We start from the raw sequence: 23351 nt of genomic DNA on the forward strand, positions 1-23351 counted from the left end.
ACCAAAGCTTTTACCAAATGGCATGATGGTCGTTAGATAGAAATTGTCATTCCAGACGTTGGTGATTCTCAAGACACATGGTTGGTTAGAAAACTGCAGGCCCCCTCTGCCCGCCCCCCCCCCCCCCCCCCCCGACTCCAGGGTCCGGGTAAGCCAGCAGCTGGGCCCTGGGATGAGACAGCAAGCCCCTCTCTCCCGTGTCCCCGCCTCAGCCTGGCCACCAAACGCCGGTCAGGAACCTGCTGGCCGGGCACAGACCCTCCGCCGCCAGGACCACCCCGGGCGTCTCACCATGTGGGCTGGGCTGTGACAGAGCACCCCCACACTTGCCCCTGTTGTGGGGCAGCGGGGGGGAGGGGCACGCAGCCCCCACCGCCCGCACCCGGGCTGCCTGTGCTCACGGCGTCGCACACCCACGGGCAGGCTCGGCGTGGCGTGTCCACCAGCTGCTTCCCCGCCACCGACCCTCCTGGCCCGGGGCCGGAAAGTGGCATCGCGCGCAGAGTGGGGGCCGGGGTCAGAGTGGTCAGCCCCTTGTCGTTGTGAACTGTGAGCGTCCAGACTCCGCATGAAGGGGTTCAGGCTGCTCAGACTCTCGGGGGGTCTCCAGTCGTGGCTCCCTTTGGGGGAAGCAAAAACCACATGAGGGCGTGTGGGAACCCCGCCCTCCCTCAACTTGGGACACACCCGCGGTTCCCACGGCCTGTGACTTGGGCCGTGACCGTGGGACATGTTGGAGGACAAAGGGCCGTGGCCGGAGGAGCCGAGGGTGTGTGTGGGCCACCTGGGCACGGCAGTCCCCCTGTAAACGGGGTGGGATTAACGGGGTGTCTTCACTCTCCCCAGGGCGACGTTGGGGAGCAGGGCCTGGCCGGCCGCCCGGGAGAGAAGGTGTGTTGGTCTGTCCCTTCCCTCATTCACTTCCCCTCCGTGCCTCACGAACTTCATTCACTCTCTCTCTCTCACACACACACACACACACACACACACACACACTCTCACACACACACATACACACTCACACACACATACACACACTCACACACACTCACACACACACACACACACTCACACACACACACACTCACACACACACACACACACACACACACACACACGGCTGCCTCAGGGGTGTGGGGGGCTCTCTCCCATGCTCCATCCATTTCACACGCATATTCGCTCCCTAGCAACCCCGCACGTGCTGGCCCCGGGCCACTGGTGAGCATGTGCAGGTGAGGGGAGGTGGGGGGGGGGGCGGCAGGAGAGGCCCCCGCGGAGCCTTGGGGGACTGTCAGGGCAGGTGGCGGGGAGGTGACGGTGTGTCTGAGGAGGTAGACACCAGGCAGGCCACACGGGGCTCCTGGGAGAGCGCACAGCCCAGGAGGGGCCTCGGACGCCCCATGAACGAGTTCTCTCCCATCCCCCTTCCTCCACCCCACAAGCCAGAGACCTGGGGGGCCGAGAGCAGGGGGAGCTCCCGCCCCCAGCCTGGCCCGCAGGAGGCCTCCACCCAGAGTCTAACCACGGGATGTCTCCACAGGGCCAGGCGGGCCTCCCCGGAGCCCCCGGGTTCCCGGGCCTGAGGGGAGAGAAGGGTCAGCAGGTAGGTGTTGGGGCGTCCGCCCCGAGGCCCCTCTCCTGTGCCATCGCCCGTGGGGAAGCAGCCCCTTTGGGTCTCGGTCCCTGGGGGGGTGGGGGGGTGATTGGGCTGGGAGTGGGGTTCCCGGGGTTCATGGGAAGGAAGGGCCAGGCCTCTGTGGGAGCTGGGACAGGACAGTGGCAGGCGGTCTCGCTGGAAGGGGGGTCAGGGTTGGGGGGACGACGCCCATCAGGGGCCCATTGCAGTCAGGTGCTCCCCACTCTCCCAGGATGCCGGCCTGGCTTCACCTGTGGTTATAGGGGCAGGGCGGGGGGGCGGCGATGGGGAGAGGTGCCCCCCCCCCCCCCAGCAGGCCGTGCTGCAGCCGAGCTCACTTCCTAACACTGTCTGTGCCGCAGGGAGAGAAGGGCGGCCTGGGCCTCCCGGGACAGAAAGGCGACCGCGGCGAAAAGGTAGGCGCTGGGGCACCCGGCGTCAGGGACGTAGTGGGGACCTCCCCGCTGTGTGCGTGAGCTCCGTGGGGAGAGGAGAGGCCGTGCCGGAGCCCGCGGGAGGCCTGGGCTGTGACCTGGTTCCACCCGCGGGAGGTTGAGTGTCTCCTCTGACCTGTGCCCTTGATCGGCTGCCCCGTGACACCCGGGGGGCCTGTGCTCGCCTCCCCCCCAGCACCGCCCAGGCCCCGTCCCCCAAGGGTGCAGCCTCCTCCCCTCCAGCCCCCTCCCCTCTGGCTCTGCAGCCCGGGGCCGCCACCCATAGACAGGGGTGTGGGCTGGGAGCGTTGGCCCAGACTCGCTGCTCCCTGGACGCCTCCGAGCTGCCGTTTTTGTGGGGAAACCTCATTTCCAGAGTGCGAGGGGCTCGGCGCCACCGTGACCCCCTCATCACTTCCGCAGAATTGCGGGGGTCACGGCAGAATCCCATTCGAGCTTCCGGGGAACTTGGTCTGCTCTCCTTTCCCCCAGAGGATTAGGTTACGATAGGCAATTCTGGTCAAACATCCAAATAAGAAGCTCTGACCCCTTCTGACTGCGCGGTGCCCCGCCCGACTCTGTTTCCCCACCCGCTGCCTCCCACCGCCCACCGCCCTCCCTGAGCCTGGAGCCCGGCCATCTGGGGCTCCTTCCCCGGCTCCTGGGGGTGGGGGTGGGACCCCAGGTCTGTCACATCCACTCCGGGCACAGGGCCCTTCCCAGCCCAGCCTTTCCTCCCGGCCCCGGCCCTTCCCTCGCCCGCAGCGCACAAGGACAGCGTCCCGAGAGGCCACCTCCGCCCTGTTCATTTACACCCGCCCATGCCTTTGCCTGGAGAATGCTCAACTTTGACCCTTTGCACTCTTTTTAAAAATTTTTTTTTTATTGATTTCGACATGAAGAGAGAGAGAGGGAGAGACAGAAACATCAATGATGATTGGCTGCCTCCTGCTCACCTCCTACTGGGGATCGAGCCCCGCAACCTGGGCATGTGCCCTGCCCGGGAACAGAACTGTGACCTCCTGGTTCATAGGTCAATGTCCAACCACAGCTACTTCGGCCCGGGCATCATCATTTGCACTTTCCACCCCCTCCCCCATCATTTGCACTTTTTAATGGAGCGTCGGGGGGCTTAGATAGGATCAGTCCTGCGGCTGGAGGTGAGCAGTGTGGGGAGGAGATGGGGAGGCGGAGGTGAGCAGTGTGGGGAGAGATGGGGAGGCAGAGGTGAGCAGTGTGGGGAGGAGATGGGGAGGCGGAGGTGAGCAGTGTGTGGAGGAGATGGGGAGGCGGAGGTGAGTAGTGTGGGAGGAGATGGGGAGGCGGAGGTGAGCAGTGTGGGGGGGAGATGGGGAGGCGGAGGTGAGCAGTGTGGGGAGAGATGGGGAGGCGGAGGTGAGCAGTGTGGGGAGGAGATGGGGAGGCGGAGGTGAGCAGTGTGGGGAGAGATGGGGAGGCGGAGGTGAGCAGTGTGGGAGGAGATGGGGAGGCGGAGGTGAGCAGTGTGGGAGGAGATGGGGAGGCGGAGGTGAGCAGTGTGGGAGGAGATGGGGAGGCGGAGGTGAGCAGTGTGGGGAGGAGATGGGGAGGCGGAGGTGAGCAGTGTGGGGAGGAGATGGGGAGGCGGAGGTGAGCAGTGTGGGAGGAGATGGGGAGGCGGAGGTGAGTAGTGTGGGAGGAGATGGGGAGGCGGAGGTGAGCAGTGTGGGAGGAGATGGGGAGGCGGAGGTGAGCAGTGTGGGAGGAGATGGGGAGGCGGAGGTGAGCAGTGTGGGGAGAGATGGGGAGGCGGAGGTGAGCAGTGTGGGGAGAGATGGGGAGGCAGAGGTGAGCAGTGTGGGAGGAGATGGGGAGGCGGAGGTGAGCAGTGTGGGGAGAGGTGGGGAGGCGGAGGTGAGCAGTGTGGGAGGAGATGGGGAGGCGGAGGTGAGCAGTGTGGGGAGAGATGGGGAGGCGGAGGTGAGCAGTGTGGGGAGAGGTGGGGAGGCGGAGGTGAGCAGTGTGGGAGGAGATGGGGAGGCGGAGGTGAGCAGTGTGGGAGGAGATGGGGAGGCGGAGGTGAGCAGTGTGGGAGGAGATGGGGAGGCAGAGGTGAGCAGTGTGGGAGGAGATGGGGAGGCGGAGGTGAGCAGTGTGGAGGGAGATGGGGAGGCGGAGGTGAGCAGTGTGGGGAGAGATGGGGAGGCGGAGGTGAGCAGTGTGGGGAGGAGATGGGGAGGCAGAGTGAGCAGTGTGGGGAGAGATGGGGAGGCGGAGGTGAGCAGTGTGGGGAGGAGATGGGGAGGCAGAGGTGAGCAGTGTGGGAGGAGATGGGGAGGCGGAGGTGAGCAGTGTGGGGAGGAGATGGGGAGGCGGAGGTGAGCAGTGTGGGAGGAGATGGGGAGGCAGAGGTGAGCAGTGTGGGAGGAGATGGGGAGGCGGAGGTGAGCAGTGTGGAGGGAGATGGGGAGGCGGAGGTGAGCAGTGTGGGGAGAGATGGGGAGGCGGAGGTGAGCAGTGTGGGGAGGAGATGGGGAGGCAGAGTGAGCAGTGTGGGGAGAGATGGGGAGGCGGAGGTGAGCAGTGTGGGGAGGAGATGGGGAGGCAGAGGTGAGCAGTGTGGGAGGAGATGGGGAGGCGGAGGTGAGCAGTGTGGGGAGGAGATGGGGAGGCGGAGGTGAGCAGTGTGGGAGGAGATGGGGAGGCGGAGGTGAGCAGTGTGGGGAGGAGATGGGGAGGCGGAGGTGAGCAGTGTGGGAGGAGATGGGGAGGCGGAGGTGAGCAGTGTGGGGAGAGGTGGGGAGGCGGAGGTGAGCAGTGTGGGGAGGAGATGGGGAGGCGGAGGTGAGCAGTGTGGGGAGAGGGGGGGAGGCGGAGGTGAGCAGTGTGGGGAGAGGGGGGGAGGCGGAGGTGAGCAGTGTGGGGAGGAGATGGGGAGGCGGAGGTGAGCAGTGTGCGGAGGAGATGGGGAGGCGGAGGTGAGCAGTGTGGGAGGAGATGGGGAGGCGGAGGTGAGCAGTGTGGGGAGGAGATGGGGAGGCGGAGGTGAGCAGTGTGGGAGGAGATGGGGAGGCGGAGGTGAGCAGTGTGGGAGGAGATGGGGAGGCGGAGGTGAGCAGTGTGGGAGGAGATGGGGAGGCGGAGGTGAGCAGTGTGGGAGGAGATGGGGAGGCGGAGGTGAGCAGTGTGGGGAGAGGTGGGGAGGCGGAGGTGAGCAGTGTGGGAGGAGATGGGGAGGCGGAGGTGAGCAGTGTGGGGAGAGGTGGGGAGGCGGAGGTGAGCAGTGTGGGAGGAGATGGGGAGGCGGAGGTGAGCAGTGTGGAGGGAGATGGGGAGGCGGAGGTGAGCAGTGTGGGGAGGAGATGGGGAGGCGGAGGTGAGCAGTGTGGGGAGGAGATGGGGAGGCGGAGGTGAGCAGTGTGGGGAGGAGATGGGGAGGCAGAGGTGAGCAGTGTGGGGAGGAGATGGGGAGGCGGAGGTGAGCAGTGTGGGAGGAGATGGGGAGGCGGAGGTGAGCAGTGTGGGAGGAGATGGGGAGGCGGAGGTGAGCAGTGTGGGAGGAGATGGGGAGGCGGAGGTGAGCAGTGTGGGGAGAGATGGGGAGGCGGAGGTGAGCAGTGTGGGGAGAGATGGGGAGGCGGAGGTGAGCAGTGTGGGGAGAGATGGGGAGGCGGAGGTGAGCAGTGTGGGAGGAGATGGGGAGGCGGAGGTGAGCAGTGTGGGGAGAGATGGGGAGGCGGAGGTGAGCAGTGTGGGGAGAGATGGGGAGGCGGAGATGGGGAGGCGGAGGTGAGCAGTGTGGGGAGAGATGGGGAGGCGGAGGTGAGCAGTGTGGGGAGAGATGGGGAGGCGGAGGTGAGCAGTGTGGGGAGAGATGGGGAGGCGGAGGTGAGCAGTGTGGGAGGAGATGGGGAGGCGGAGGTGAGCAGTGTGGGGAGAGATGGGGAGGCGGAGGTGAGCAGTGTGGGGAGAGATGGGGAGGCGGAGGTGAGCAGTGTGGGAGGAGATGGGGAGGCGGAGGTGAGCAGTGTGGGAGGAGATGGGGAGGCGGAGGTGAGCAGTGTGGGAGGAGATGGGGAGGCGGAGGTGAGCAGTGTGGGAGGAGATGGGGAGGCGGAGGTGAGCAGTGTGGGAGGAGATGGGGAGGCGGAGGTGAGCAGTGTGGGAGGAGATGGGGAGGCGGAGGTGAGCAGTGTGGGGAGAGGTGGGGAGGCGGAGGTGAGCAGTGTGGGGAGAGGTGGGGAGGCGGAGGTGAGCAGTGTGGGGAGAGATGGGGAGGCGGAGGTGAGCAGTGTGGGGAGAGGTGGGGAGGCGGAGGTGAGCAGTGTGGGAGGAGATGGGGAGGCGGAGGTGAGCAGTGTGGGGAGAGGTGGGGAGGCGGAGGTGAGCAGTGTGGGGAGGAGATGGGGAGGCGGAGGTGAGCAGTGTGGGGAGAGGTGGGGAGGCGGAGGTGAGCAGTGTGGGGAGAGGTGGGGAGGCGGAGGTGAGCAGTGTGGGAGGAGATGGGGAGGCGGAGGTGAGCAGTGTGGGGAGAGGTGGGGAGGCGGAGGTGAGCAGTGTGGGGAGAGGTGGGGAGGCGGAGGTGAGCAGTGTGGGAGGAGATGGGGAGGCGGAGGTGAGCAGTGTGGGGAGAGGTGGGGAGGCGGAGGTGAGCAGTGTGGGGAGAGGTGGGGAGGCGGAGGTGAGCAGTGTGGGAGGAGATGGGGAGGCGGAGGTGAGCAGTGTGGGGAGAGGTGGGGAGGCGGAGGTGAGCAGTGTGGGGAGAGATGGGGAGGCGGAGGTGAGCAGTGTGGGGAGAGGTGGGGAGGCGCGGGCCAGCAGGAGCAGGAGGACCTGGTGTGCTCTCCGCCTCCCGGAGGCTCACGCAGGCGATGCCGCAGGCGGCTCCGCACTTGGATTCTGGGTTGGGGATCGGGCCCGGCCGGTGGCTGGCTCTGTGACGGGCAGGTGGACGGGTGCTCCTCTCCCCTTTCCTACCTGTCACGTGGACACCACGGTACCTCTGTGCGGGCACTTAGCCGGAGAGCAAATGCGTTAATGCGCGTACAGACGTAGCCGGCACTGGGGACTCACTGCTACGTGGCGCTGGACACTGATGGCAAACGATGCAGTGACGCCTTGCATTGTGTGTGATGGTTACTCAGGGCGCCTCGCCCTCTCTCAGCCCGCTGGTCACCATGTGCGAAGGTCTGCCACCGCCCAGACCTGGGCGGAGTCACCTGTGCCCTGACCCCTCCTGGCACAGGTGAAGGGACAGGTGTGGGGACCGTGGCTGCGCTGTGGCTTCCCCACGTGCAGCGGCCCCTGTCCTTCCTCGGGGCAGACGCGGTAACAGCTTCCTCTCGGCCCTGCTGAGGACAATGATCTCAGTCCCCAGAAGATGCTGTGACCCCAAGAGCTGAAATGAGGCATAAATGGGAGAGTTGGGGTTCAGGCTCGGGAGGTTCAAGCCTGAGTTGTTTACAGGAATGTCACATTGTCCCCTCAGGCCCCTGAGGACAGCCTGTCCCCTTAAAGGGGGGGGCAGGGCCCCGGGGGGTGTCTCTGAGGGAGCAAGCGGGAGGCCTGGTCCTGCGGGCACAGGCCCCGGGCCTGGCTGCCACGCTGGGTTCGGCCGAGGGTGATGCCAGGGATCAATAATTGATCCTATCGGCAGGGATGCTTCTCAAAACGCAAGGTGTTATGTGTCTGCGTACTTTATAATTGGGAATCTGCGTGTCCGTCTGTCTGTCCGTCCGTCGCCCCAGGTGTGGGGGGACAAGTGTCCCAGGACAGCCAGAGTCGGTGGGGTGGCCGGTCACGTGCTTCCTGTTTCTCCGTCAGGGTGAAGCTGGTCCAGCCGGCCCCCCGGGATTGCCCGGAACAGTAAGTGCCTCTGTTTCTAACCCCCTTTCGACTCCTAAGGCATCAGGATGCCCCCCCACCCCCCACCACACACACACACCACTTAGTTACCAACATCTTTTCAGTAGATTCCCAGCAGCTGGACCTATTCCTCCGTTTCACAGTCCAAAAAAACTGTCAGCTCTCCAGGGCCCACCTGTGCCCACCCTTTATCCTGCCCAGCACGCACATTGCCACGTATCAGAACACTGGCCAGGCCCTGAGAACACACACCTACCTGGCACAGGGGGAAACTGAGGCCTGGAGACAAGATGCGATGGGCACGTGGGGGGAGCCAGGCATCGCAGTAGTCAGGGAGACACAGCCGCAGGGCAGGCGGGTGAGCCTGTAGTACAGGTCAATGATGCTGTCAGAGCCCAGGATGCTTCGGGGAGAGTGACGAGGGGCCTGGCTCGTGTTGAGGGTCAGAGGGGAAGGGGGTCTTCGATGTCATAACTTTCCAAAGAGCCTGAAGGCTGGGCCATGGATAAAGGGGGAGCAGAGGGTGTTCGAGGAGAGGGAGGGCGCACAGAAGCTTCGAGGCTGGAGAAAACATGACCCGTATGGGTGTTAGTGCAGCATGGGTGGGCGAGGTGGAGGCCCTGCTGTGGCCAGTCTGGGGGTGTCTCCCTGCCCCGGCCAATCCGGGGTCTCTCCCTGCTGAGATAAAGAGTCTGCATGAGCTGGGCTCTGTGCCCAGAGGCTGAGCCCACACCCTGGTTTCCACATCACCTGCGTCCCTGCGAGAGACGCTGACCGTGGGAAGCACGCAGTGATGGGTTGTGCCGAGCCGGCCCCAGGTCCCCATACTCAGCCCCACGTTGGGCGCCATATGTGCCGAGCCGGCACAGCCACGGGTGAACCTGAGAGGGGACGGTGAAGGATTTAGAAAAGACAGACCAGAGAATAAAGCTGGGGCTAGGTGAATGCTGCTCTCTGATGGAGAGACAGCGCCACAGCCTGCAAGCCAGTTTCCACGAGGCAAAGTAAGGGCGTGGTTACAATGTTCTTGTGGGTTCGAATCCACTCAATTACATGCACCTGGTCAAGCTTTGTTTACTTGCTGCACCTCCCACAGCCCACATCACTCAGCCACGTGGGAACACAGGTTCGGACCATAAGGTCTAGCTCACAACCATAGCCTTTGCTATCATTGTGCTGGGAGGGCTTTGCCTCCAAGCTGGGACTTGCACGTGGCTTTGCCATGAGAGAACCGTGCCCTCTCGTTAGTCCGAGGCTTGAACCTGTCCAAACGCTGTGGCCATTCTTCACAATGGGTTCAGTGTCTGGGCACAGCTCTAGTTACACACACGGGTTCAGGCCCCCCCTTCCCCCCCCCCCCCCCGCACCCTGAGAGGAGGGTGTTTCATCCCGCGTTACTGCTGAGGACGCAGACGCTGGCAGGTGCCAGAGGTCACGCGGGTTTTAGGCGGGGTGACCAGACTTGAACTCAGACCCTGTGATCCCAGGGTCCCGACATCTAACCACTGTGCTTTCCTGCCTTAACCAGAGCGCAGGGGCCTCAGGGAAACGTGGTTCTAATGGTCAGGGCTGGTTGTGAAGGACGTGGGAGGCTGTGTTCCTGGGCTCAGTCCTCAGGGCGGGTTTCAACATGGATTCACGTCTCTCTCGTTTCTGTGGTTCCTTCCAGCCTTCCTTCTTCACCCCGTACCCCAGGATGCCAGTAAGTAGAACGGCTCCTTGGGGCTCCTGTCTGTGACCCCCGGGTGCTCTGGGGGCTGGGGCTCGGCTGGGTCCTGGCTCTGCCCACCATGCCAGTCACCGCTGGCTCGTGCTGGCAGCCGTGGGAACAGGCCATGTGAGGAGCAGGCTCCATGTCCAGGGGCCTGGAGGTCACCTCCCTGCGGCCCAGGGCCCAGGGCAGACCCTCGGGGGTAACTTTCCTCTTCTCTCCATGCAGGTCCTGGTGGTGTGGAGGGAGCAGGATCATGTGGGGGGGCGGGGACATGAGTGGCCGAGTGAGGCACCTGCGGGGATGTTGGCAGTGACGGGGACCCGGGAGGGGGGCAGTGAGGGGCGGGCCTGAGAGAGGCTGTTCAGAGGACGGGCAGAGCCTGATGGATGGTGACCGGCCGCCCAGGCTCCCTGACGCAGATGCTAGAACGCGCCTCCCCGAGCGGCCAGGGGCGCTGGGCATTCTTTGCAGCAGTCTCCATTGGTCTTGCCAGGCTCTGGGCGGGAGGGCAGGGTGAAGCCGCACAGATAAGTGTAGACCTGCCACCTCAGCTGCCCCACCGAGGAGCAAGGACGCTCTGCGTGCCTGTGTCCGTGGCACGAGGGCGTGGCCGGCCTGGGGTTCAGTTCCCCTGAAGGGGCCATTCTGGACCTGAGGTCTGAAGGATGAGTGAGAATCGGAGCCGAGTGGGAGAAGCTGCCTTGGTGGGGGGCGGGGCAGGTGCATGCGGAGGGCAGGGGGCTCTGGGCGGGTCTGCGGTGGGCAGCGCGGGGTGCCCTACCTGGTGCTTCCCTGCCAACAGGGAGAGCAAGGACCGAAAGGAGAGAAGGGGGACCGCGGCGTGCCTGGGGAGCCGGTGAGTGCCCCGTACCCACACGCCTCCCCCTCCCTGAGATAGGACGTCCGAGGCCCAGCAGTCCCAGGCCTGACCTGCACAGCCCGCCCTCAGGAGCCCAGCTGAGCCCAATGTGTTCCCTTCCTCCTCCCTCGGGGCCCAAGGATGTCCCCCCATCTTTGGGTCTCAGCTCACTCCCTCTGCACATGTCCTCACCCGCCCCCTCTGCACAGAATGGGGGCGGGGGGAGAAGGATGGTGGTGGTGGCGCGTTCATGGCGACTGTGTCATTGCAGGGGCCGCAGGGCCATCCTGGAGAACTCGGGCCTCCGGGACTCGCTGGGCCGCCGGTAAGAAAGCCTTGCTCCACCCATTGGCCCCAGACGCAGAGATGCCCACAAGCCCCTCTGTCCCTCAGTCCCTCCCTGGCCCCGCTGGCCCCGCTGGCCTGCCATTGCAGGAGCACCCACCAGAGGCGCTGGCACTGCTTCTGGGACCTCTAGCCCAGCACCCAGGGGTGGACTGGTTTACCCAGAGCGCCCCAAAACACAGCCCCCCACCCCAGGGCGGGCCTGCCTCCGGACCCCTGGGTGTCCCTGCTCGTCACTAACGTGTCAGGTTAGGAGGGCTGGGCTCGGTCACACTGCCTTCCTTCTGACTCCGAGCCCGCTCCTCGGGGTGGCGTGCTCAGGCCCAGGTGGCTCCTGGCTCCAGAAGGCTTTGTGGGAGCAGGAACCCTCTCCGTCTGGCCTGGCCGGCAGCTCCGGGTTGAAGGATGCCGTCATATGCCTTTTCGTTTTGGTGTTCTTCTTGGCTTTGGCTTCTTGGCTGTCTGTTTCTGGGGCAGGGGTTCAAGTTTTCTGGGGGATCCGGTGGGGGGACCTGCCTGGGCCGGATCCCAGGCCCCCTGGCTGCCGTGTGCCTGGGCATCTGCCCCTCGGAGCCCCTTTTGCGTAAACACAAAGCGCCGTGTTGATCCTGCGTCCTGGGTGGCGAGGATGGGGTACAGGGCCACGTGCCGTGGAGGCCAGACCTGCTTCCTGCACCTGCAGACCCCTCCCTGTGGGTCACCTGACTGACCAGCAGGGGGCTCCGAGAGTCCCTGCATGGGGACGAGGACAGTGTTGCCTATAATGTACCCTCCCCCCCCCCCCCATTTTATTTCCCGTGCAGGGCGCCAAGGGACAGGATGGTGCACGCGGAGCAGCTGGAGACCCCGTGAGTCCGGCCCTGCCTGCCTCCTCGGGGTCGGGGGGTGGAGGGTCACCCAGGAGGGACCCTGTGCTCCGTTCTGGGTGACTGGGAGGAAAGGGGGAGACCATGCCATCCACAGGGAGGGGCAGGCCTCCCTACACCCCAGCGTTTCTGGGCCCAGGTGTCCACATGCCCCGCCCTCCTTCCACGCCCTCGGTGATGCCCACGGACACACAGACACACAGACACCACTCCCAGATGCATGGCTCTGAGACGGGTGTTTGTGTGTACGTCACACACATACGTTCCAAAATCCGGTGCACACACTGCGATGCACTTGTGCGTATAAACGCCCCACGTGCACACGCAGCCATGAGCACAGACACGCCTCCATGCACACGCCTCCATGCACACGCCTCCATGCACACGCCTCCATGCACACGCCTCGGACGCTCCTGTTGTGCCCGCCCCGCCTGGGCCTGGAGCCTCAGAGGGGTTGGCACGTGACCCCTGGCCGACTAGAGTTCTGTCTCCCGGGCCGCGCTCGGGCTCCCCGTGGGAGGCAGGACGAGGTGCCTCCCGCCCGTCTCCCGGGGGCAGTGGTGGGCGTGAGAGCCGCAGGCACTGTCCCCTCGCTCCCGGGCCCGATGTCCGGCCGTAAAGTGCTTGCATGACCAGGCTGTCGTGCACGTGGCCTCGTGGGAGCAGGGTCGGCCACGGGCAGTGACTAGTCGGAGGGCAGGTGGCAGCTCCTCCCTGTTGGAGGAAGTGCAAGTCCAAGGCCCGCAGGGAATGGCCTCCATACCTCCAGAGCCCCTGCTCCCCACCCCACAGTGTCCACCCACCTGGAACCCTCACACGCCTCCCCTGGCGTCTGTGCCCGGCCTTCAGTGTCGAGGTCATGTCCACTTCCTTCAGGAAGCATTCCCTGGTTCGCCAAAGCCACCTTGCACACACGCACAAACACACCCCACCTCTGTGCCCCAGGGAACCTCCCGGAGTCCTGCCCACCCCTGTCCCACCTCTGTGCCAGGGTCCCACGTTTTGGGGTTCGGCTCATTGGGGTGCTAGGACGCTCAGACAGAAGGAGGCTCCTCTTACCATGGAGGGAACTCTCGGGCTACACGGAGTCCCAGCAAATCCTGGGGCCTGAGTGCAGGCGGGTTTGGAGAGAGACGGGGTAGCTCTGTGAGCGGCGCCCCGGGCCTGTCTGAGCTTCTTCTGCTTCTGAACAGGGCGCTCCTGGTCCCCTCGGTCCCCCCGGTCCCGGCGGCCCCCCAGGAAGTGTGGTGAGTAATCGGGGCAGGGCAGGGCCTGGAAGGCCTCAGCGTTGGCATCTCCCGCGTGGAGGAGCGGGTGGCGCTGGTTCAGAGTTCACGCCTGCCCGCCCAGGCTGCGGAGGGACTGGCTTAAACTCCCCGCAGACACCAGCTTCACTTCCCTGCGGTGGAACACCCGGGCGGTGCTCCTGAAGGGGATCGGGCCCTGGCCCAGCCTTGGCCCAGAACGACCGTGGCTGTTTAGAGCAGCGGTCACCGACCTTTCGGACCTCACGGACCGCCAGTGGTGCCCGGACACGGGCTGGTGACCGCTGGTTTAGAGGACGGAGGCGGGCGTTGACGTGCCAGGCTTGGCTCTGAGCACCACACGCGTGGACGTGTTCACCCTCCCCGCCCCGGGGTGGGTATGGTCACTGCTCCGTTTGCACTGGGGGAAACCGAGGCGCCGGAGGCTGAGCCCCGTCCTTAGCGGTTGCTGTCGCTGCTCCCAGGACGTCACCCCACCCCACCCCACCCGCTTCCTTGTGCACCCCTGCTTCCAGGAGCCGCCCTCCTTTGCTGGGGTTTCCCTGGCGTTAGCGACCGCCTTGTCCAGCCACACGGCACGGGACCCGTGCTGCCCGGGAGCAGCCCTGACCGATGGGGTGTAGATGCCAGCTCCACGCTGGCCCCCGGGCCCCGGCGGCACTGAGCGCCTGCTGCCCGCCCCCCTCCATCCCTGGGTGCGTCCCCTGAACACGTGCCCTTGAGCCTTGTCTCAGAGTCACCCTCTGGGCGCTCCGGTCACACAGCTGGAGCAGTCTCTTGGCCAGCCTGTCCTCAGGTCATCCTCATCCGCCCCGTGTCCCCTGAGCCAGCCCCCGCCCCGCCCTCTGAGAGCCGCAGCCTGGGGGGCAGAGCATCAGCAGCCCTGCCCGCACGTGGAGCGTGCTGGGGTGCCCGGGGTGGGGTGCGTGAGCAGAGCAGGACCAGCCGCTGTGGTGGGCCGGGCGGGGCGGCTCCAGGCCTCCGGGGAGTTAAGTCAGAAATGGGGACCCATGGGGACAGTGACCCATGGTCACTGACTACAAAGGGGCCAAGTCCCCCTTCCCTGGTGGCCACCATGTCAATAACCTTTCCTTCTCCAGGGCCCCCCTGGAATCAGAGGCCCCCCTGGGAAGGACGGGGAGCGCGGCGAGAAGGTAAGACAGGGTGGTCTGAGCACACAGCCGGTAGGCCCATCTGGGAGGCAGGGACAGAGGAGCCCGCACTGCCCTCCGAGGGGAAGGAGCTAGCAGGCCCCCGGCCACCCCACGTCACCCTCACAGCAGACCTGTGACTCACACCCCCCCACCCCTTTTTGACAGACGTGGAGACTGAGGCTCCGAGATGAACTGATTTCCCTGTCACCTAGCCCGGCAGCCAGGTCTGTCCGGCTCTGAATCCCGCCTTCTCTGATCTCGTGCACCAACAGGACCAGGCATGCCTTTGCGTGCAGCCAGGCCCCTGGGCCATGAGGAAGTGCGTTAGTTCTTGGGGAGAAGAGGGACAGTGTCCCCCGGAACACCAACAGTTAGCACATTCCACCTCTAGAGGGAGCCAAACAGCTGTCCTTGGCTGAGGGGAGCCAGGCTGAGGGCCAAGGCCAGGCTGTGCAAAGCGGTGTAACCCCTACCCCCAGGGCAGGCTCCTTCTCTGTGTGTGAGCAGGGCTGGCCAGAGGCCTGGGAGAGCCCCCTCACTTGCTTTGGTCCTTGCTGCATCTCCCCTATCAGGTTGAGGGAGGCCTGGGGAGCCCTGCCTGGAACAGGGGTCCCTGTGGCTCCTGGGGCCCCACCTGGGGTTCCGCAGCCAGAGCCGCCCCCAGGCTCGAGGCTTCACGGTCAGAGTGCGTGAGCATTGCCTGGAGCGAGCGAAAAGCCCAGCTCCCTCTCTCAGAGCCTGGCCGCCTGGGCGCGGGAGCTCCTGCTGTCAGAGGCGGAGGGAGGGCTGCTGTGGGGCCGCACCTGCTGGGCGCCCTGGGCGGAGGCCGGACCGGAACACCACGACGTCCCTTGCATTCCCACGCCCACGCTGCCTTCGTTTGCTCCGGCAGCTCTAAGAGAGGATGGCAAACTGGTGCCTTAGACATCACACACGGACAGGCTCGCCACCCCCACCCTCTGGGCGCCCTGCATCCAGGGGTCAGCACGCCCCTGGCGGCCGTGAGGGAAGGGTCTCTCCCACCTCTCTCCTCGCTGAGGTGGCTGTCTGCCCCCGGGTCCCACAGTGACTTCCCTCTGCGCCTGTCTGCATCAGAGGCCACTACTCACGAGGACTCGGGCTCATGTTGGACTCAGGGCACGCGCCCTGACCCGGTTAGCTATTAAAAACGAATTCAGAAACTGTTTCTCAGTGGGGGTGTTGGGTTAGGCCTGCAGCATGTGAATCGGGGGACACAGTAAGTCTGTCATCAGAAAGCCTGCCCACCCCGCGGGCTGCCTCCCCAGGGGAAGGCTGGTCCCTGAGTGTCGTTGACTCTGGCACCTGTCCTTTTTCCTTCCAGGGAGCAGCTGGGGAAGAGGGGCGCCCGGGGCCGGCGGGCCCCCGCGGGGATCCTGGAGCTCCCGGGCACCCCGGGCCTCCCGGGTCGGGGAAGGACGGAGAGCCGGTGAGTCAGCTGCAGCGGCGTCTGCGCCCAGGACAGCCAGGCAGCGTTAGAGGCGGGAGGGGGACAAGGCGCCCGGGCCGGTCTTTGCAGAAGGCGAGTCAGACAGAGCCGGTGACACCGGGCACCCGGGCAGGAGGAGGCTGTGCTGGGGGACAGCGGTCTCCAGGGCATCGCCCGCCAGCGCGGCCCAACGTCGTGTGTGGGCGGCTCGCTGGGTGGCAGGTGCTGGGGACACAGCTGGACCAGGTCTGTGATGCCGAGGTGCCCCTGAGACGGTCGGGCGAGCTGCCCACAGCTGGGCGGTCAGGGTGGTGCACAGAGACCCCTCGGCTGAGTGTACAGGAGCATCCGGGAAGGCCTTGGGCCTGCGCTGGACTGTCCCACGGGTCCCGGGTCTGCGGAGCCGGGTGAACAAGGGAGACAGGCTTGGAGCTGGGCCCGCCCTTACTCGGGAGCCCGTGAAATTAGGAGCTCCGGTGGGAAAGCAGAGGCGAGAGGCCAGGGAAGGGCTCGGGGTCACACGGACGCGGTAGGTGGTGAGTCAGGCCTCCCCCCTGAGGGCCGGTGGCTCAAAAACGGTGTTTCCCGTCCACAGTGAGGTGCGGGAGACGCCTGCCCATCGGTCCTCCCCACCAGCAGAGGGTGCACACGGCAGCACGAGGCGGGCGGGCTCAAGGCGGGCGGGCAAGGCCTCTCGTGGCTCGATGACCATCCTGTCCCCTTTCTTTCCCAGGGGCCTCGTGGACCGCCCGGATTGCCTGGACCTCTTGGAACCAAGGTGCGTGCTCACCCGCGCACGCCGTGGGCGCCAGGATTGCACTTGTAAAGCTTCCTTGTCAGCATCTCTGGAGCCACGCAGGCTGGGCATGGTCAGCCCGAGGGGCCTGAGGACCCTGTGGCCGTGGTCCGTGCCGGTCGCCTGGGCAGGACGAGGGGCTGTGCAGGAGCTGTGGGCAGTGAGGAGAGCATGCTTCCTGGGGGACCCTGGGCCCCTCCTTCCCGGAACTGACCTCTTCATCTTGTTTTTCTCTTTCTAGGGGGACCGAGGTGCCCCTGGGATCCCTGGCTCTCCGGGCACCCGCGGCGACCCGGGCCTCGGGGTTGCCGGCCCTCCTGTGAGTTCCCATTCACCCAGCATCCTGGGCTGGACAGCTTGCAGGAATGCAGACCCATGCGCATGTGTGTGTGTGTTCGCGTGCAGGCGTGTGTGTGCATGTGTGTGCGCACATGCATGCATCTATGTGTGCACCCTCTAGTAGGAGGGGGAGTGGTACCCCTTCAGCCTCAGCCCTGTGTCCCCCAGCCCGACCCCAGCAGGAAGGGGGTGCAGCACACGGATACTGGGTGCTGCTTCCTGCCCCAAACGAGAGCTACAGACCAGGAGGGGCTCGGTGTCAGGAGCCTCATGGGAGCCAGGACGGGGGAGGGCGGGGGGGGGGGCGGTTCAGGAAGGTTCCCCGTGCGGGGGATGTTAGCGGGCGGGGTGCGGGGTGTGGCCGTGGGCCTGAAGGGGAGGTGGTTACCTGCTCCTTTAAGGAAGCCCTGGCTTAGAAGTACGCCCGCAGCACGCTGGGGGCACCTCTCCTGCCTGCTCTGCTGACTTGCCCTGTGTTTGCTCCCAGGGCCCTTCCGGACCCCCCGGAGACAAAGGCCCCCCGGTACAGTATGACTTGGGTGCAGGGCCGGGTTCCCTGGAGCAGTCCTCTGTAACGAAGCAGGTTTACATCGGAGGGGCTGGGGCCCAGCGTAAAGCAAACCCCTGCCGTTGGAGGGCAGACGCCCCGCACATGAGCGTGCACCTGCGGGGGGAGGGGGGAGGGGCGGGTCACCTGTCCGCGGGTCACCTGTCCGCGGGCCCACCTTGCAGTGGGGCAGGCTGTCTGGCTGCGCCTTGCGGCATCTCTGCATCGCAGAGGGACGGCCGTGGGGTCACGGGTTCGTCAAGGCCCCAGGAGCACTGAATTTGAATCCTGGCTTCATCAGCCCCAGCCACACAGCCACGCGCAAAAGAGGGATCTCTCTTACCCTGTCGGGGGCACGCTCCGCCCCTCAGCCCGTCGAGGAGACCCCATAGACTAAACGCACGGAAAGCCACAGGGGCCTCTTCTCCTCTTTCTCCCCAGGGACCGCGAGGCTCGCCCGGATTCCCCGGCCCCCAGGGCCCCGCTGGCCAGGATGTGAGTAGAGCGCTGGTGCGGGCTGGGTCCAGGTTAGCCCAGACTCCCGGGCGCCCCCCTCCTCACCTCCAGGGACTCTGCCCCTCACCAGGGCCTTTGAGGAGTGTCGCCTGCTGGCGGCTATAGCCCATCCTCTGTGGGTCCATTTTATTCCGTTTGCTGTTGTGTTACCCCGTCAGGACCGTGTGAGCTCCTGGGCGTCCCCTGCTTCGTCTCCTCCTTTCTGGTCAATTCTCTCTCACGCCCAGGAGATCCGTCCTGTTCAAATGAGGTCCCACTTCTCCACCGACTATTCCCGCCCCCCTCCCCATGCCTTTCTCCCGCGGGTGTCCTCCAGATCTGCCCGACCCTCGGGGTGCACCTCTCTACTGTTCCCTGCACAGTGGGCTTTTGCTCAGACAGCCCTGGGCTCCGAGGAGACAGGGAGCGTGTCCGCCGGTCCCCAGGCCTGGCAGCGTGCCCCGTGCGTACAGGTCACGACTCTCGCTCGTTGACCGAGTGGGTGCATGGTGACCCCGAGTTCCTCCAGGACAGAGCTGCCCACACGGTGGCGGTCACAGTGGTCGCTTCGCCGCGCATCTTCCCATCTCTCGGTTCAGTTCACTCTCAGCAGGACCAGGAAATCCCGCCCCTTCCTGCCCAGTTCCACTTCCGAGAAGGAATTGCCTTCTGGTCCCCACACATTCACGTTACCCAGGGCCCTGGGCCTGGCATCCTCACAGCCCGGAGAGTAGACGGGCCTCCTCCCCTGCCAAGTGGGCCGCCCACCTGAGCTTGGGGAAGGATGGCAGGCGTTTAAGATAGGCATGTGTGCGCGCCTTGCACACGCGTGTGTACACACTCTGTGCACCAGTTGTTTGCAGTCTGTGTCTGGGACGGGAGTTGGAGGAGGGGTAGCGCTCTGTCCTAAGCACCTCCCGCCCCCGACCATTTCCTGGGAAACAGGAACTCAGCCGGTGCCAGTCGGCACAGTTGGGTGGTTTCTTTTCCCCACGGAGTTCCACCCGGCAGGCAGAGGTCTGGGCGGTGTGGGCCGAACGGAGCGCTGCCTGCTCAGCGCCGGTCACGTGTCTTCTCTCTCCTCCCAGGGCGCACCAGGAAGTCCCGGCGAGCAGGGGCCTCCGGGCAAACCGGTACGTCACCTCCCTGTTCTGGGTGAATCCTGAGGACCGGTCAGGGCTCCGGCGGGAACAACGGGCCGCTCAGACGGCTCAGGGGCCTTCACGGGGCCTTTTCCTACAGCTGTGGGCAGAGGGGCTGCGTGAGGAGTGCGATGCCCAGAGACAGGCCACATGCGAGCCGATGCCACTGTTAGCCTGTTTCGGGGCCCGAGAGTGGCAGTGGTGGGAGCTGTAGCCCTGGGTCCAAAGCCAAGGCCAGAGGGGTGGTGGGCAGGGCGGGTGCAGGAGGCCAGGTGTGATCCACGGCAGGTGGGGCGGCAGTGAGCGCTGGGGCGGCAGGACGTGGGGCCCACACGGGATGCCCGCCACGCCTTCTGGGGGCGGGGGGACGGAGGCTGGAGCGCAGGTGAGGCTGAGCTGTTCCTCAGCGTCCAGCCCTCCTCAGGCCCAGCCCCACCGTGAGTCACACTGTTAGCGTGGACCCTCCGCGTGGCCCGTGGGCAGGGGAACAGGGACACGGCAGGTGGGCTCGCCGGGCCCTCTCTTTGGCACATGCAGGGTTTGTCTCCCCCGCGCTGTCGCCATCCGCTGGCGGCGTGGTGGGACCTGGGCGCCTCCCCAGTGCTGCGCCCACAGTCCCTGTGCGGGGGCACCCGCGTTGGGCTGGGTTCTCCCGAAGCAGAGCCTCTGGCGGGATTTGTGGGCAGGTGACGGGGTGAGGAAGCGCACTCAGGGGGAACCCGCAGGGCACGCAGGTGACAAGCCCGTCAACGTGGGCTCACCTGGCGTCCAGCGCCGGCCTGGTGCCCAGGCAGGTGTGGGTGGGCACAGTGCCGTGGAGCTGCCCCACCCGAGCGGAGGCGCCATTCTGCTCCGCCTTGTCAGCACTGGCCCAGGGCTCCTGCCACTCCAGCCCACGGTCCCAGCAGCAGGCGGGTGGGCACAGCAGAGGTGAGGAGGGTGGGGTAGGGCACACGCTCAGCACTGCCCGTGTGCTCCCTGTCCCTCCACGTGACCGGCCCTCCGAGGCGGCGGGGCAGTCACCCTCCTGCGCCCGCCTTTGGAAGGCCGCCCCCCACACCCGGCTCCTTTGCACCTGGAGCCCCGTCTTGCGAGGTTTGCAGAAACGGCTCAGAGCAAAGTCACTAATTACATGATCCCGAGGCCACTCTACCCGGACGGCAGTCAGCCGCCTCCTCTCCCTTCGTAACGGGTGCCCAGCGTGCGTCTAACGTCGCGCTCTAATCAAACAAAGGACCACATGGCAGCCTGCCGGGAGCACAGCGCGGCGGCGTGGATAGGTCCCCACCCGAGCAATGTGAACCCTGTACCTGACCAGCTTCCCAGGGGGACTGGGAGGCTTCAGCCTAGCACCCCGTCCCCTCTTACGTTAAAGTCTCAGGATGTGCGTGTGGCCAAGGACGGCTCCTCCACGGGGTCCCTGCAGGTTACAGGGAAGGTCTCGGCTCTCTCTTCAGCGCCTCGCCCTCGGGGAGCTGTCCCTGCAGGGCTGGGCGTGTCTTTAGCACCCCAAACCCAAGTCAGTCCAACCCCACTGTCGCTTGGGTGTCCTATTGCCGCAGCCCAGAGGGTTGACCGAGCACTTGAACGTGTCCCCAGACGCTGCCAAGGTTATGCTTCCTGTGCAGACGCGTATGGTGCCAGCCTCGCCTGCCTCTGTGACCCCCGCGGGGCCGGACACAGGCGCCGCCAGGGGGTTGTCTGGGCTTCAGCCTCCCAGGGCGCGGGGCTGGGTCTGTAATCACAAACCCAGACTCGAGTGATGGGAAGAGGTCGGCCACCACAGGCTCGGGGTGGCCGCCTTCCTCTGCAGGGGGGGTGCTCGCCCCAATTCCCCTGGTCATGGCCGACGTACAGGCTGGCACAGTGCACGCCCTCCAGGCCTCCCCTGAGGCCCCCTCCCTTTGGCGTCTGCATTTTCCTTTTCCTTCTTTTTCCCGTTTTTTTTTTTTGGTGCCGAAACCCGGGATCGAGCCCTGTGTTTCTTGCCCCTGAATGGAGCCCAGCCTCCACCCAGCTTGGGCTCCGGACAGCCACGATCATAACACGTCACATCCTCCCACACGGGGTTTGCAGGTGAACTCGGAGCCCGGCCCACTCCTACCTTCCTCAGGGGCGTTGTTCTCACTCCGGCTTCTGAACCCCCGTCCGGAGTCAGAGACTTCCAACCTGGAATAACACATGAGGCTTCATGTGCTCCTCACCTGGGGGAGCTGAGGAAGTGGCTTTAGATCACACGAGGTTGTGGGTGACCCATAGACACCCCAGGTTGTGGGTGACCCATAGACACACCAGGTTGTGTGTGACCCATAGACACCCCAGGTTGTGTGTGACCCATAGACACCCCAGGTTGTGTGTGACCCATAGACACCCCAGGTTGTGTGTGACCCATAGAAACCCCAGGTTGTGGGTGACCCATAGACACACCAGGTTGTGGGTGACCCATAGACACACCAGGTTGTGGGTGACCCATAGACACCCCAGGTTGTGTGTGACCCATAGACACCCCAGGTTGTGTGTGACCCATAGACACACCAGGTTGTGGGTGACCCATAGACACCCCAGGTTGTGGGTGACCCATAGACACCCCAGGTTGTGTGTGACCCATAGACACCCCAGGTTGTGGGTGACCCATAGACACACCAGGTTGTGTGTGACCGATAGACACACCAGGTTGTGGGTGACCCATAGACACACCAGGTTGTGTGTGACCGATAGACACCCCAGGTTGTGTGTGACCCATAGACACCCCAGGTTGTGGGTGACCCATAGACACACCAGGTTGTGGGTGACCGATAGACACCCCAGGTTGTGGGTGACCCATAGACACCCCAGGTTGTGTGTGACCCATAGACACACCAGGTTGTGGGTGACCCATAGACACCCCACGTTGTGTGTGACCCATAGACACACCAGGTTGTGGGTGACCCATAGACACACCAGGTTGTGGGTGACCCATAGACACCCCAGGTTGTGGGTGACCCATAGACACACCAGGTTGTGGGTGACGGATAGACACATCAGGTTGTGGGTGACCCATAGACACCCCAGGTTGTGGGTGACCCATAGACACCCCAGGTTGCGTCGACTCCTCTGGGAATGCGTGCAGCCCACCCCTTCGCCCTCCGCAGTATCCACATGCCCTGCAGGCGTTATGGGAGTGGGGCGGAGGGGCCACCAGGAGCAGAGAGGAAGGCAGCAGGAGGGGACTGGGGACCGGAACGGACCATGTCTGTCAGACTGGGCGAGGGCTGGCCGCCCGCACAGTCCCTGCCTCAGGAGAGTCCTCTGTGGCTCCCAGGCTGTGAGCGTCAGGTGACGGCCCAGGTGTGTGAGGAGTCACATCGTAAGGCCCTTCGCGGCCTGAAGATACACGGGATGTGCTGCTTGTGTGCGCGTGTGCGTGTCTGCACGTGTGCGCGTGTGTGCGTGTGCGTGTGCACGCGCCTGCCTGTATTCATTCACTTCTCCCTCGGCAGGGCCCCTCCTCGCCCCTCGCTCCCGAGGACGTCCGGCTGCTGGTTAAGGTAAAAGCGGAAAGTCACCTGCATGCTTTGCAAATGCTGATGGGGACTGGGCTCTCGGTAGTGTGATAACGTGGGTGTTTTCTGTCTGAACAGCTGTATTAGACCATTAATAACACAACGTTTGTTATGAACGCACTGTGCCTGGGATGTGCTGAACCCGCTGTCCACAGGCAGCCACGGGCCACGTGTCCGTTTACACTCAGTGAGTGAACGTGAAATACAGTGAGGCACTGAGCCCTGGGGGCACCAGCCACACTCCAGGCCGTAATAGCCACGGTGGCTGCTGGCCGTCCTGTTGGCCGATGCGGATACAGGGCGTTCCCGCCATCCCAGGAGTCCCACAGGCAGGGCTCGGGAACGCCTGATGTGCATCTGATTCCGTTCTCAGTGACCAGGGGCTGACCTTTAACCCCACTGACCCCAGAGGCTGACCTTTAACCCTACCAGGACTGCCTCCTGCTCTGGAAGGAGTTAGACAGGTTGGGTGTGGGTTCCCGCTGGTGCTGGACCACAGCTCAGGAGGGGGGGCCACAGCTCAGGTGGGGGGGCCACAGCTCAGGTGGGGGGGGCCACAGCTCAGGTGCGGAGGGGAGGCACAGCCCAGGTGCGGGGGACCACAGCTCAGGTGCGGGGGGGCCACAGCTCAGGTGCGGGGGGCCACAGCTCAGGTGCGGGGGGGCCACAGCTCAGGTGCGGGGGGGCCACAGCTCAGGTGCGGGGGGCCACAGCTCAGGTGCGGGGGGGGCACAGCTCAGGTGCGGGGGGGCCACAGCTCAGGTGCGGGGGGGGGCACAGCTCAGGTGCGGGGGGGCACAGCTCAGGTGCGGGGGGTGGAGATGCTGCTGGAGGGCAGACGTGGAGCCCTGAGTGGCCGAGGCCTGCGACGTGGGTAGAGCTGTGCCGACAGCGGCGGGTGCTGGAGGCCCAGGTCTCCGAACGGT

At 65.2% G+C, this 23351-nt stretch overlaps 1 protein-coding gene across 1 annotated transcript in view; it reads left to right on the forward strand.

Annotated features, from left to right (window-relative positions):
* Positions 1–23351, forward strand: part of COL22A1 (collagen type XXII alpha 1 chain) — a gene marked incomplete at both ends in the record, with an annotated part of 114080 nt that overhangs the window by 62159 nt on the left and 28570 nt on the right. The window contains 17 exons of the mRNA XM_079796295.1: positions 847–891; positions 1541–1603; positions 1999–2052; positions 7873–7914; positions 9584–9616; positions 10431–10484; positions 10759–10812; positions 11636–11680; positions 12892–12945; positions 14064–14117; positions 15460–15564; positions 16298–16342; positions 16602–16679; positions 17187–17222; positions 17688–17741; positions 18830–18874; positions 22363–22410. Of these exons, the coding sequence (XP_079652421.1) occupies positions 847–891; positions 1541–1603; positions 1999–2052; positions 7873–7914; positions 9584–9616; positions 10431–10484; positions 10759–10812; positions 11636–11680; positions 12892–12945; positions 14064–14117; positions 15460–15564; positions 16298–16342; positions 16602–16679; positions 17187–17222; positions 17688–17741; positions 18830–18874; positions 22363–22410 (909 nt within the window). The remainder of the gene's footprint in view (positions 1–846; positions 892–1540; positions 1604–1998; positions 2053–7872; positions 7915–9583; positions 9617–10430; positions 10485–10758; positions 10813–11635; positions 11681–12891; positions 12946–14063; positions 14118–15459; positions 15565–16297; positions 16343–16601; positions 16680–17186; positions 17223–17687; positions 17742–18829; positions 18875–22362; positions 22411–23351) is intronic.

The sequence above is a fragment of the Cnephaeus nilssonii genome (assembly GCF_951640355.1).
Source record: "Cnephaeus nilssonii genome assembly, chromosome: 18".
In the NCBI taxonomy this organism is placed as follows: domain Eukaryota; kingdom Metazoa; phylum Chordata; class Mammalia; order Chiroptera; family Vespertilionidae; genus Cnephaeus; species Cnephaeus nilssonii.